At 40.2% G+C, this 15,000-nt stretch overlaps 2 protein-coding genes across 3 annotated transcripts in view; both read left to right on the top strand.

The window, feature by feature from the left end:
• LOC137972987 (EF-hand calcium-binding domain-containing protein 7-like) overlaps window positions 1-9,383 on the top strand; it is a 20,105-nt gene extending 10,722 nt beyond the window's left edge. The window contains exons 10-13 of the mRNA XM_068819687.1: window positions 1,692-1,840; window positions 2,481-2,696; window positions 4,540-4,647; window positions 6,371-9,383. Of these exons, the coding sequence (XP_068675788.1) occupies window positions 1,692-1,840; window positions 2,481-2,696; window positions 4,540-4,647; window positions 6,371-6,445 (548 nt within the window). The 3' untranslated portion in view covers window positions 6,446-9,383. The remainder of the gene's footprint in view (window positions 1-1,691; window positions 1,841-2,480; window positions 2,697-4,539; window positions 4,648-6,370) is intronic.
• Window positions 9,384-11,068: 1,685 nt separating this feature from the next.
• The window catches only part of LOC137972991 (ras protein let-60-like), a 20,277-nt gene continuing 16,345 nt past the window's right edge, over window positions 11,069-15,000 (top strand). The window contains exons 1-2 of one of the 2 annotated variants that reach the window (XM_068819690.1): window positions 11,069-11,214; window positions 13,093-13,242. In XM_068819690.1, coding sequence (XP_068675791.1) covers window positions 13,159-13,242 — 84 coding nt within the window. In that variant the 5' untranslated portion in view covers window positions 11,069-11,214; window positions 13,093-13,158. Of the gene's footprint in view, window positions 11,325-13,092; window positions 13,243-15,000 lie in introns of both variants that reach the window. The other variant, XM_068819691.1, reaches the window with a different exon arrangement.

Here is a 15,000-nt window from a genome sequence, read left to right as displayed (position 1 = left end):
AGTTGCCTTTGGTCCCTTTGTAATTATCAATTTGACGCGTTTGACAGCTGGTGGCTGCTTGAAAGTGAGATTCGAAACCAAGGTAACCAGTGGTTTTTCTCTTCTCGCCGCTTCGGGACTCGTCTTCACCGCTTTGCGGCTCATTCGCTGCCCAAGAAAAACCTCTGGGACCAGGATGCCATTTTCGAGTTTTAAAATCTTGATTAACTAAAGATTTCCCCTAAACACCCCTAAAATAACGTGACATAGCCCCTTTAAGCACACTTATCCTGGGTGTACACTTATCCTGGGTATACCTTACTATGAACAAGTTTTCGGTTTGAAACTGAGAATTTGAAAGCAAATGATATCTTAACGCAATGGCTATAGCCCGTGACCATGCAACGGTTCAGCATTTGTTGTGCAACAAATGTTGCACCTCCTGTTCAACAAATGTTGAACGTTGTCAGGGCCGTAGCCGGAAAAAAATATGACTGAGGCAATGTCCATGGTTAAATCATCTTCGGAAGTATGCTTATGAGGAGTACATATTAAAGACAACACTGGAATCACGCTTTATTTTTAAATTTCACGCAAAAATGACCGAGGCAGGTGCCTCGGTTTGCCTCATACTGGCTATGGCCCTGGTTGTTGAACGAAAATTAATAGAGATGAATTCTATTCCGTTCAACAATTAGCCGCTTGTTGAATGGCGCTTGCCAATCGTTTTCCAGTCTCGCATTCACGTGATTTGGAAGGTTCAATATGGCGTCTGCAGCATGTGATGGTGAAGGATCATCTTTATTTGAGTGGAACCACGATAACATATGTCAGTTGATTGAGTGTTAAGAGAATTGTCCCTGTCTCTACAACACCAAAGCGAAGGACCTCCTGACGTGTGATAAGTGGAGCTACTAACTGAAGGAACTCTAACTGAAGGAAGTGGTGTCCATGAGAATGAAATGTGACTAAGAACATCAATGTTCTGAAGTTCCGCCATCAGGGTATAATATGCCCCAAACGATGTTCCCTTTTTCAGCCATTCTCGAGTCCAAATAGAGCTTTTGTTTTTTTTTATTTCTTTGGCAATGACAACAACCTTTTGTCATCTGCCTTTTCCAAATTTGCCGCCAAAAATGGAAAGAATTGTTAATTTTCGTTCGACAACAGTTGAATGTATTTATAGACATATAACACGTAGCATCATTGTCATTCAACAGGCTGCAACAGCGTGAGACATTTGTTGAGCAACAAATGTTGCACGATGTTGAACCGTGTGTCACCAGCTTTAGAAAAACTGATTTTTTTGCGGATGATAGACCAGGTTTTGTTTTCTCAAGATGACGTACAATTCTCTATTTTCGAAACCCCCATAATACACTTTGTTTGCCTTCCAAATTTTGCATACAGTATCGTTTTCAAATGCTCGTGGGGATATGCAGTGTCCCCAAGAGCATTTAAAAACAATAGTTTATGCAAAATTTGGGGGAAAACAAAGTGTATCATGGGGCATTCGAAAATAGAGAATAATAATTAATAACTAATTTATAATCAATCAATTTATTATTAACTAATTAACGATGTGTATTTGACCTTTGTAAAAACATAATAAAAATATTATGAGTTGTTTCGTTGAATGTAGGGGTGACTCTACCTTGTGTCTGTCAACAGTTTGATGCCTTAAAGGTCATTGTAACTTGGTTTCATTTTAGAGAATTTTGAGATGAAGGATGATGAGATCACTCTGGAGGGATTCCTGGAACTAAACACAATGGAAGCCCAGGATGCCGATGGTGATCCCAATGACTTATGGGTAACACTTGGCAACATGGGTTATAACAAAGGCCTCGAGTTAGATCAGGTATAATTTTGCCGCAAGACAGGGTATATTTCAAGGAAAACTAAACTGGCCTTTATTGGTAATGGTAAAAGGAGTGAGTGGAGTCCAATTCGGTCTGTAATCATACGAGTGATAACAAAATCCTGGTCTCCCGATTTGTTTATCACAAGTATGATTACAGACCGAATTGGACGACACAAAATCCTCTTACCAATTAATCGTAAAAATTACAATTTCAGAGAAAGGAAGAAGGGCCAAGTTATGAAAGAAAGGGAAATTTTGCATTAGATTGACAAAGGAGGCTTAAATTGATTTGTTTAATGTTGATCTGAAAGAGAGAGAAAGAAAGAAAGCCCCAGTTTAGCAGCCTGTACACTGTTTCTATGGTGATTGTAACCGAGGTTGTGATTGGTTGATTTAAACTACCACTTTGAATGTGATTGGTTGAGTTGAACAACAACTTTGAATGTAATTGGATTATTGAATTGTTCGAAAACAAACTGTCCGAGGAGTTTTTAAAACCAATCACAATCGAGGAAATTGTAATTTTTATGATTAATAAATAAACAGACACACATTTGACGCAAATCCTCCAGTCATTTTGTATCTTACCGTTATTTCCTTGTTTCTCATTTTCAAATTTTCTTATTGTGTGTTTCAGTCCTGTCCATTTGTTTTGGAAGTATTTTGTAACAAGTGCAGACCAACTCTCCAAGTGACTGCGATATCGGAAAACCAAAGCCAAGTCAACAAGAAAGCTCTTTCGTCATCAGTGCTAAATAATTACTCGAAAAAAGAAAATGTGAAAGGAATGAAAGATCTGGTTTTGTACCGATATGAAAGTGCTAGCAGAGTCACACTGGTGCTGCATAACTTGGTAAGCTTTGGTGCAGCGCTGAATGTAGTGAAGCCGTTGAGTATTTGACAATACTAGGGACTTTAACATTTGCGACGGCTACGTCTGGAGACGAAAACGTCACTTCAAAACATAACTTTGCACCATCGAGAGTCTTTTACGATTATTCCATGTCGTTATCATCGTATAGTGTGAGCTGTGGTCACCAGAGCCTTGGATCTACCCAAGGCTCTGGGAAACTCTGTGTAGAAGAGCATGCGCCGTAGGGTTCTTATAGCTAAAAATTGGCTATTTGAACCTTGTGGTGCCTGCTCACTCCTCGTGCTAACATGAATGCACCAATTAGACACGCTTTTGATTGTTCTTCATGAAAACCAATGAGAAGACACTTTGTTTCAGGGTTCCCCAGAGCTCCGGGGTCGAGATTGGGGCTAAGTATTCTAAAAATAACTTGGGTGCGAGCAGTTTCAGAGTAGCAATAGAGAATGGAAGGGTCACATTTCAATTCTACTTCGTCATTGGTCAGTGTCGCTACGAAGTCACGTGAGATAGCGCGCGCGAAGCAAGCAGGCAGTTCAGCGTTCGTTTTCAAGCAGGTCGGTGGTCAACGACATGTTGACCCGTAAAAGCAAGGAAAACATGAGCGACACGGGGTTTGCACTCGCGTGAATGGTGTACTAAACAAAAGCAAAATGTCGCTCGCGTTTTGCATAATAATAGCGCCAAATTCCCAAAACACTTTTTCGCTATTGTTCAGTACACCAACATGGCCGCCAATGACGTCACATGCAAGCCAAGGCGGACACTCTCGTTGTGACGTCATCAAAACCTCAATTAGGGAGCTTCAGCAAGGAGGACGTGGCTACGAGAACGCCACAAAACAATAGGTCGAATGAACAAAAACAAAAGCTGTGCACGCCCTCCACGTGCGCTTTACATTTGCATACATTTCTGTGCCGTTGTCGGCCTAAGAACGACGTGAATTGACCAAGTGAAGAACGTGAGGACCTGACGATAAACTCTCAATTTTTTTCTCTAAGGCATGGTTTTCACTAGAGCGACGCAAGCACAAGCATAAGGAACATACGCAAACTCATTGGTGTTTTGATCATTTGTACCTTTAGTTTGAATAAAAGACCCTAAATTACAACAAATTAGTGCACATACGTCTTCTTTGATTGAACTCACGTGATAAGACGGCCATGTTGGTGCCAAAACAATAGAAAAATGTAGCTCAAATTTTGTATAATAATAGAGTCAAATTTCCAAAAGACTTGTTCGCTATTGTTCTTTCTACCAACATGGCTGCGGTGACGTCTGGTGCAATCAAAGAATAGGATGTTTTCATGTGACGTCATCGCCGCCATGTTGGTGGACGAAAACAAAACATCTCTCATTAACTTCTTTTGTTCGTCCACCAGAAGTCGTACGTTTCTCTATTGTTATTGGTGTCCCTAGAGGTTGGTTGAAAACGTGCTATGTTGCTTGTGTCATTAGTGAAAACCAGGCGTAAATGATTGATAACTTGAAATGTTTCATGAAACCAAATTTTTCATGTTTCACTTCCCACCGATCGACGTACCGCAACAGTTTCTTTACTACGGTGGCCCCTTTTTTCGGTTTACTTCTTGTAAGATGAACAAGTGGCGGAGTTTTTGTAGCGAATCGGTAAAGCCTAATTTTGACTAGCTATGCAGGCACAAGAGATTCGTGTCAAGTGAAAACGAAAGATATATGATATAATCTTGGGCTCTAAAATAGCAACCGTGGCATAGCTATGCAATCACGTAATTACTGTAACACTCAATGACAATGAAAATAGCATTCTAACACTAAAAGTTCTCTTTGTTGAATTTGTTTCTAGTCGCATAGTGAAGTCGATATCAGAGTGGACTGCCGTTCAAGTAAAAATTGTTTAAGCCACCGTGGAGATATGGACTACGTTTTAAAACTAGACGCCAACTGTATGGAGGTAACGTGCTTGAATGAACTTGTGTAGTTGTGGATTACCCATTCAATGCAGATAGCTTGCAACTAGCTTGCCTCTGGCCAGTTGGGATTCTTAACAGTTGTTGTTGAATGTTCTGTTCTGTCGTGATTGTTTCATTGGCCCTGAAAAGCCCCTATGGGGAGTGGTCAATGAAATGTGTATTGTATAGATTGTGTTCATTCACGTGATCCTCACGTGAACAAGTATCACGTGATCACGTGGACAAGTAACCCTGTTTTTTTCACCGAGAACCAACATGGCCGCCGTTCCTTTTTTTAGGGACACCAACATGGCTGCCGTGACGTCACGGGAAAACACTATTGTATACATATGTCCAGAAATTCAAGTAATTAGATGCACTCTGATTTCAGTAAGCGTCACAAAGTGTCCTCTTGCTCTTCTCGCCAACTTCAACATCACTCGTGTCTCAGAATACAGAAAAATGAACGTCACAAACTGTCCCCCAAGTGCTTCTCCGCAAGAAAGGATAATCTGCTGCATTTACCATGACCTAAAAGTAACGCTTATCTTATTGTTCTAAATAGGTAGGAAATGCTTAGATGACGCTTGTGACCGTCGTTCTCCCCTCCCCCCCCCCCCCCTACCTTCCCAATCTAGTGATATTTTGGGAAGAGAAGGGTTCCCCCCTTGGAAAAGGGGCAAGTGGAGAATAGGCAGAAAAGAAAGCGTTTAGAGGCGCTTCATGTATAATGCCATTTTCTGTTCATCTAAAAATAACTGACTGGACTGAGCGTCGCCTCTCCGGGACCTTATTTTGGTAAGAACCCCCAAAGGAGCCTTCAAGCTGGGTCTTCAGTTCGAGTCATTCGTCTCACTCCAATCTCTTGGTGGCTTCGTTGCTCACGTCAATAGGGAGCTTAAGCACGTGCGTTTTTGAGACGCGGACGGCAACCGGAAGTGAGCTGTTTTCCCTTTTAACTTGTCTTCACACTACCACATTTATATCGCTAAGTATCTTTTCACTATTAGAGACCCTAAGTTTAAAAATCTGGGAGAGACCGCTATCCTTACGTGCGAAATATTCACTTCCGGTTGCCGTCCGCGTCTCAAAAACGCGCATGCTTAAGCTCATTAATTTAAATTACCCCGCTATGAAAAACTGCAAGGCCAGCTCGCACGCTATCAACGTCGGTGAACTCCGGACAACCAGGGTCTCAAACAAGCGAGAACGGCGCCGACGGCTACCAGAAACACCACAAATAATCGGTTTTATGAGCAAAATCAATGATTCTGCACGCCCTGCACGTGCGTTTTTATTTTGGTACATTTTTTTATCGTTGTCGCCCCGACAACGGCGTGAAATGACCAAATTTGAGGTTTTGTGGAGAAAGTACAAGGACACCCAATGATACATGTTCAATTTTCCCTCCAAACATCATCACCGTTCGTGTCAATTTTATTGGTCCTCGAAGGATGGTACACCCTCTCCAGTTCGAAGGACTTAACAAGTGATCGCGAAATGATTAGTTTAAGTCGAAGTTGTATTTTTAGTTCACATTCTCGTCTCCATAGTCTATGTCGGAGCGGGTGGAAAGGAAAATTGTCCTCTCCTGGTAGATTCCTCCTGGGTCTTGGGGGATCTACGTTGATAAAGCGCGAGACACCGGTTGAACTCCGGGTCGTTTTATTGAGAAAACATACTGCAGAAAGATGTCTTCATTGAAATTTTCACATTATCTTGCAGATTGTTTACCACTTCGTTCCACTGGACACGCGGAGGGAGTGGTCCGTGAAGCACGTCTTAACAATTGAAAAATGACAGATAACTTTATCCACAGAAGGCCGCAATTGAGGCTAAGAAAGTCATTTTTTACGTTCGTGTTTTGAAGCTTAACAATCCTCTGCAGCTCGTCGCGGTACTTTGTGGCTTTTTGGCTCATCAGAAGCAAGAAGAAAGCTGTGGCTTTTATTGTGGTAGTGCATTGTGAGTGTACTGCACACTATGTCACCGGGTTGTAAGAGTGTAAGTGTCCGTGGTGCCAAATACCCCGCAGTGCTTGCATAAATCAAAAAATAAACAGGGCTGTTGGAAGCGTGCTTGAGTTTCAACAAGATGAGCGCCAAAATCGTCAAGAATTTGTGACGCTGATGAATGATAAAGCAGCTGCTATTTCCAAGACGATAGAATTACCTGGTGATAAATAACGTCTAGGAGAGTAAAATTTTGACTTTGCAGAAAAAATGGTCTACCTCAAGAGGCTGTTGTGATCTTTTTGTTGTACACGCACATTTTTTGTCAAACTTTGTAACACTTGAAAGGAAAAAAAAACCTAACTAACAAAAACCCGGTGTCTGGCCATCATTTTGACGCAGATGAAACGTTTGTTTCGCGAGTAAGCACGCAAGATAACTTGATCACGGCGCCCACTGAATTGGACGACACTGTCGATTTTTTCGATTTACTTATGCAGCCAAAAGCACAGTAGAAAAATTGAACGTAACAAAAATCTCCCAAAATGTTTTTCGCCGATGATAATTTTTTACATTCGTGGTTCAAAATTTATGTTTCATGTCGCAAATGTTGTTGCTGGAGCAGAATATTTCATTCTCGATCGACACTTCCTGAAAACTCCCTTGTGCTCTTTCTAAAAACTGTGTATCGATGTCCATTTACTTTAAGACGAAATCCGATAGAAAATCGAGCAATTTCAGTTTTTAGTGGACAAACATCTGGTACCAGAATAATTTTAAGTATTTTACAGTCTTTTTTACATTTCCTGAAAGCTAAAGATACAGATAGTTGCGTGAAATAACACCGAAAACAATTTCCCATGGGAACGAGAAAAATTAAGTTTCAACGTTTAGAGAAATTGTGCAAACACAGGTAAAATTTCATCATCAGTTTCATTTCACCATATACTTTCAAGTGTTTCTTACGAAGTGCAACAGTTGTTTTTGACGTTTGGTGTTGCTAGAAATTATTTTTTTGAGAAGGTATTTAAAACAGTCGTACAGAAGTTTGCAATACGATGTTTATAATCTTGGTACTAGGTTTTTGTCCACTTGTTACTCAAACTTCAGGTGGATTCCGTCTTAATATGTGTACCTTGCTTAGTTCGCATTTTTGAGCGTTAAAATAGAATTTTCGGTGTTATGTTTCTGACACAGCAAGTCGTATATATATATATTGAGGTCTCCTATCCAGATACTAACCCCGCAGGGCAGCGCTTAACTTGAGTGAACTTTTGTCTTAGAAAGCTGTCAGAAACTCTGAGCACACGCTTAAACTTGTGGTGAAAATGAAAAAAACACGTTGTAAGGGAATTTGAAAATGATCAACATGTCAGCCTCGAAGCCAATGCATCTCGATTCGCTTTTGTTTTCTTCAATCTTACTGGGTTTAGTATTTTACTAGTAACCACATGTCATCTCAGGACCCGGCTATTTACCTTAGAGATCTACCATGGCACTGCAATGATATGCGGTACCAAAACGATGTCGTGTACTATTAGAGCTACATATTACGCAAAGACAACTTAAATCTCCTGGACAACAAAACGCAGCTCAGTTGACAATAGGGAGCTTACGAAACGAGGACGACGACGGCTACGAGGACTTCATTTAAAAATAGGAGTTCGCGTTATTCATATCACTACGAAACTATTTCATGTCGTTTAGCGTTAAAAATGTGTAGTAACTGTCGAGGAATTAAACTGGTGTGTGAAGGTTGGAAGCGGAGGGAGAGAACTGAAAATTCATCGTCATGTGCTAACGTCCTCCACAGAACCTTGAATTTGGTCATTTCACGTCGTCATTTAGGAGATGACGGCAAAGAAATGTACCAAAATGTAAAACGCACGTGCAGAGCCATTGTTTTTGCTCACTAAACCTATTGTTTTGTAGCGTCGTCGTTGCCGTCGGCGTCGTCGTTTCGTAAGCTCCCTAATTATGGAATAAAACGCTGTGTTAATGCACTACCACATGTACGCAATGCGTGCCTATTTTATTAATCTGTACCGGAAAAACTGAAAAACTGGCAAACGAAGATCAAGTTCAACGAGAAGAAGCCTAACTGGAGCAGTTATACATATACATAAAGTTCTGTCACCCTGCTGTAAAACAAGCAACTTGAAATAGCCACATTTAAAGGGCTATGTCACGTTATTTTTGGGTGTTCCGGGGGAAATCTTTGATTAATCAGGAGTTTTAAACTCGAAAATGGTAATGTGGAATTCCTTTACTGATAAAATTATCCTTACATCACAAAGAAGAAGATTCTGAGCAAAAACGATCTTTATCCAGGCGATTTGCCATAAACTTGAAAAACGTAGGCCCGTAGGCCCAAATGCAATCCGTTTCAGTCTTGTCCATTTGTGTCCATCCATGCTTGTCTTTCCTTTTGAGAACTCTGCAGTGTATATATTTTGTTGTTCAACGATTTTAAGTGATTATTGCAATGTTTCATTCTCCTTTTTGGGTGTCATGAAATTACATCATTTTGCGTGACATAGTGACATAGCCCTTTTAAGCTCTTGACTTCTATCTGAACATACAGCAGTGAACTTTCACTGGAAAATCGTTCTTGCTAATCCAGTTGTAGTGTTAGCGAGATGACATAAAGAGTTTGACTTAGCAATAAAATGAATGTATATTCGTAATAATTGAGGAATATGAGTGAATATTTGAGTCTGATGTATTAAGTTGTACGAAAAATGTATTTTCCTTGCAAAAAGGTAAAGCTGATCGAATTATCACTTTTAGTTACGTGAATAACCAAATGTGGTTGTAGATTCGATCTCGAGGAAGAGATTTTCAACGGGCATAGACATCTTTAGCTCTGTACTACGTAACTTTCCTTTGGAAAGGGTTGCGTGACAAACCGAATGAATGAAATGAAACGCAACGCTCCCCAAAGCGTTGCGTGACATCCCGAAATATAGACGGCTGTTTCTCGAATTCCTGCCTTGTATGAGTTTAAAGGGTTTAACTCCTTCGATTTGACTACTTTCGGTAGTTCTTTACGTGCATGGTCTCAATGAACAACTGGCCATTAACAAGATTATTTCCACCTCTCGTTCGATGAATACTAATGCTCAAGAACATCGCTGAGCTGGTCATTTCCCTAAGAAACTTGAAAGGTAATGCTGGCGAGACTACAAAGGAAGCACTTGCTACTACTTCTTTGTTAAGACCGGAATTGTTGGCTCAACCGGGCTTCGAACCCGTGACTCACGCATATAAGTGCAGTGTAATCTCGACTGAGCCAGTTTGTCTGCTATGCGCCGACACCCCGGGCAAAGCCCGGGCTTTTGAACTTTTTGAAGATTGGAGCATTAAAATTCCCGCCCCGTCGGGCCAAAATGGTGTTCAAATGCCCTACCCTATCGTCGGATTTGAAAGATTTGTCTGCCACACGCTGTTAAAGAACAATCGTCGTCGGCTCCTGTAGTCTTTAATAACTCTTGAAGACCTTTTTTGTGAGCCAATCACTCACAAATGCTACATCTCTTCCTTTAAACTCTTCCATCTCGTCCAAACACGTGTTTTATAGCTGTTAGCGACTTAAGCGCCCGAAAAAAAACAATTATTTGAAACCTGCCACTTCCGGTTCAATTTTCCCCACCCTACGCAGGCAAAGGTCAAGTTCCCCACTCCGTGGGCACAGAAGATAGTCAAATGCCCGGGGGTGGGGGAAGGGATGTTGAAGTTTCGATTTGATCGACGCACCACGCGTAACCTGACAGAAACTTGAGAGCCGACATGCTCCATAAGCTAAACTATGCCCATGTTGCCTTGAATCTTTTTCTTCAACCCTATTGTATGAGCGACAATCTTGGACAAAACGTAATTAACTCATTGGGAAAATGTGACACCACCATAAAATTTGTCTGCGTGTGTGGTAAATGATTAAATTCTTCCTACTTCTCGCCCTCCCCTCCCCATCCCCCTATTCCAATGTTGGCTAAGAAACGGCCGAAGAGTTGCAAAAATTTGCACCACATCATCAACATTGGAATGGGGGAAAGGAGAGACCAATATACTTTGTAAGGGCATGTTAAATCATGTTTACCGGTAAGGTGGAATTTTACCCAAGAGTTCTGTTCGAGATAGTAGTGGCAGCCTCTTGTTTTTAAAGCGCTTCTGGCTGGCAAGTGGAAACGTTAAGTGTGACCAGAACATTCGTTTGAAATTCATTGGCAATGTCAGAAGTTGCCAAATGTAAAAGCTTTCGTAAACAGCTCGTCAAGAGAACAATAACACTCTCGAAGAGACACCTGGCGACATTATGTGCCAAGTTTTAATTAAAGAATCGCTAACGTTTTAAATACTTACAAATTTCAATACTTAAGCGGATTTTAAGAAGGCGACGGAGGGAAATAAAAAGAAAACAAACCCAAGACCACAGAGAAATCAGGAAAAAGATCATAATGTTACAGACCCGATTCACGTGTACAGCTGCGATTTGATTGGTGATGACGTCACGTGTTTTTCTAACAACTGAATCGGTTGTTTTCAAGTATTTACTGACTGCTGGACCCGAGATGTGGAGGGACTTTCAATGAATGGAATTTGCAGTTACTCCAATCTGTAAGTTGTCTTTCTTCGCATTTCATGTTGGCTCGGTCGACTGGCTTCCTTGGGGTTATTTTAGAGTTTGAATTGGCGTGAAACGTGCCCTGCGCGCTTTCGAATCAGTGGTAAGTTTCCTTCGTTTCATCTGGCGATCAAAGTTGTTTTTCGAACATGCTAATGAAGAAACAGTTTCAGTTAGAACCTCTCCGATCATTGTGCTCGCCAGGTCGCTGACAGGATGATCTTATATACTTCCAAGCGGTAGCGATTTTCCACGCACAAATCTTTTTGCAAAGAAACCTAAGTACTTAAATTTCTTACTGCAATTTCTTGCTTCAATGAATTCCATGATGTAAGTGTAAACTTGCATTATTGGGCTTATTATTTGTAATTTATTTCCTTGGGTTACAAATCTTTATCTTTTCGAGCTACTTCTGTTGCGTTGCTCTCGCAGGTTGACATTTCGAGGCGGATTTGCTCCAGACATCTAGACACGGCAAACTCCAACACAAGCTTTTTTGGATCCAACAGCATGACAATATCATGATTTAATAAAAAAAAAATCATTGCCAGTACCCAATTATTTGATAAATGTACGACTTACGGGCTTACGGCCAGATTTCTTCGCCTATTTTTGAATCACGACTCTTAAAATGAGATAATGGTCGACGACTAGCGGAACTTAAGTGTTTTTTAAATTGTTTATGATTTTTGAGCCATTGTGTCGCGCGCCGTTTGCGTTTGATTTTGTTAATCCCTGAGTCACCAAAGAAATAAACGCGGTGTTTTTCCCATTGACCTTTAAAGCTTATCGTTGGTCGTATTGTGAGTATTAAAGTTGTGTTTAATCTGTTTGTTATTTGACCTTCTGTAAACATGTATCTATTTGGGGATCGAAAAATTTAAGATAAGAACAACATTGATTAATTTATTGGCATTATTATCCAAGAGAGCCATGCCCTTATATTTTATAGTTTACACGGAAATGTTTTGCTACTTTAAAAATTAATTAAGCTTAATTAGGGTCAATTAGGTAGGATCAAGGGAGTGGCACGCGGGTGCAAGTTAATACGTTTAGAAGATGTCGTAGACCACCAGTTTCTCCTTAATGGTTGCATAATGGTTGCTTATTTATTGCTAGACACTGGAATAAAAGCTCCTTGGCCCTGTGTAGGCTATTTCTACCCAATTTGTTAGCAAACCATTGAAGCGTTGACTTCTGGTGTCCGTTCACTGTCTACAGGAACTATGCATTTGCAACTTATTGTTGATATTTGTAGCACAGAACTATGCTTTGTCATGACCCAGACATGTCTGCAAATTAGGCCTTGGCCACTCCCTCAGCTGGTAACAATAATGTAAAATGCATGACCATTTAAGAAGGGGAAAAACAAGTATTTTAAGGAAGAACACAGAGAGATTTCAGCCATGTGTTTGTCTCCTTTTCTCTGACATGTGTTGTTCAGGACAAGCATTAGTCACACAGTCGAGTGTTCATGCCAAAAACAATAGGAAGCTTAAACATGGGTGTTTTTGAGCCATGGACGGATTTGGAAACAGGAAATTAACATTTTGCATGCCATGGCAGTTGTCTCCCCCTAATTTTTGAACGAAATTATTATCACTAGCAGTGAAAAGATTCTGAGCAGTGTAAGCGTAAAGAAAAGATTCACTTAAACATGAAAACAGCTCTCCTGCAGTTGCCATCCCTGGCTCAATTTAAGCTCTCTAATGCTCTAATTATAAATACTTTGACTCCTTATAAGCCAGAGTCTCAAGGGAATTGGATGAAGGTTGGTCAGAGTAATTAAGAGTTCCATATAATATCAAGTTTGCAACAGTACTTTTCTTATTTTTGTTAGACATAGTAAGGACATTTCATGTGTTTTTCAGCACTGGTTCATCACAGCCTTGAATGGAAACGTGGTCCAGGTGTAATTCCAGTAGAAGCGTAGAATCATGTTTCGTCTGTGTGTTGTAGGAAGTGGTGGTGTGGGTAAAAGCTCGTTAACCATTCGATACTTGAAGAATGAATTTACTGAGGTAAGACCCTGTGACCTTGGGATGCCTTTGTTAAAATGGTGTGTACAGATCACATCCAAAGAAGCACAGATGCACATTTGGTTGTATGGAGGGGCTTAGCTGTGCCTAAAGACATACTTTGTCATTTTATATTGTTATTTTCCATTTGTCACAAATTAAAACATACAACTTTTCCAGTCAGGTGTCAAGCCGACACACTTGCAAAACATGCCTCCAGGATAAACTAAGACAAAAAATGGGTTTTGATCACAGTGACGTTATCCCATGTGTAGAATGACAATCCAAGAATACTTGAGTACTTAACTCTTTCATATATGCTGCCTTTCATATACTCTGACACCATTTGCAAACTATTTGATAACTATTCTTGAAAACTATAATATTATTGAACTCAAAACTACTATAGATACTGCTACTATAGATACTGCTACTATTTGGCAGATACGCCCCTGTTTAAATTGATGTCACAAACTTACATGTTCACTGCAAAAAATTATAACTTACAAAATACAATACATAATTATGCTTACATCACAACACTTTAACTTACAGAGGGTTGTCAATAGAAATTTGAACAGCCATTGCTGTGCTATTTTCAGCCCTAACACTGCAAGTCCATGTATAAAACACACCTTTTTTTCTCAAAAGTGAACTTAAAAAACAGGGGTGTGGCTTATCTACGGAAACATCTGACAATGGAGTTTTCTAAGGCAGGGGTGTCAATAAAATTTGAAGTAGGCAGCTGGTTTGAGTCTAGTAGCCGACTGTATCAAGACGGGGCCGTATGGCCCCTTCGTCTAGGGGGGTCTGGGGGCATGCTCCCCCAGACGATTGTGAAATCTGGAAGCTCTGAAATGTGATTTCCAGCACTGAAGATGAAGGAAGATTTCTAATCAACAGAGACACTGAGTGTGCAATTAAGCGCATTCTTTTGATAATTTCCAGCGAAGAAAGATTTGGAAAACCATTTCAAAAGGAAAATTAACGATTTTTAACGTTATAATTATGATGTTTCGACAACTTCATGTCATCATTACTACCAATTTCAAGCTGCCGGGAACGGCAAACCTCTTACGCGCGAATTTCAACATTTCTCAACATGAGAAATCAGTTCTGTCGAACAATAAGAATATGTCATTTTAATCTGAACAAACGAGAAGGCTTAACCAATGAAACTAACGAAAAATTTACTGTTTTTGGAAAACAAGTCTTGATGCAACGATTACTCAATAACGACCTGTTTTACATTAAACGTCTTGATATGTTTGGGGACGTAACTAAACGTAATTGAATTACGTAAAAAATGTGACGGTTGGTCTAGGCAAAAATGCGGGAAAAAGTTATAGCCGTGCCCTGTAGCTCAAAGATGGCAATATCAAATCTGATAATTATTTTGAAATTGAGGTTAAAAAAGGTACATTCAAGTCGATCAAAAATTAATTTTACTTCAGGTTTGGCGGAATCCTTCAATTAATTCATTGTAGGATAAAAAGTAGCCGACTTCTCCGAGCGATGCAGCCGACGCTTTTCGTCGGCCGTCGGTGCTTATTGAAACCCCTGTAAGGCGTAATTAAAATTTGTAAAAACTTCTTAAGATGCCACTGAATAAGCATACAGCAAACGGAAAGCACACTTTTGATGTTCATTTCATGAGTGGTGGCTCCTAAAAGAGCCATATGTATCTTGAAGTGTTCATTTGAGAATCTTGTTCTCCAACAGTTCAAAATTTCAAGTGCTTAATTTTCACTTTACTAGAAT

The sequence above is a fragment of the Montipora foliosa genome, chromosome 10, assembly GCF_036669935.1.
Source record: "Montipora foliosa isolate CH-2021 chromosome 10, ASM3666993v2, whole genome shotgun sequence".
Classification (NCBI taxonomy): domain Eukaryota; kingdom Metazoa; phylum Cnidaria; class Anthozoa; order Scleractinia; family Acroporidae; genus Montipora; species Montipora foliosa.
The sequence above is the reverse complement of the archived record's forward strand: the minus strand, read 5'-3'. Positions and strand labels throughout refer to the sequence as shown.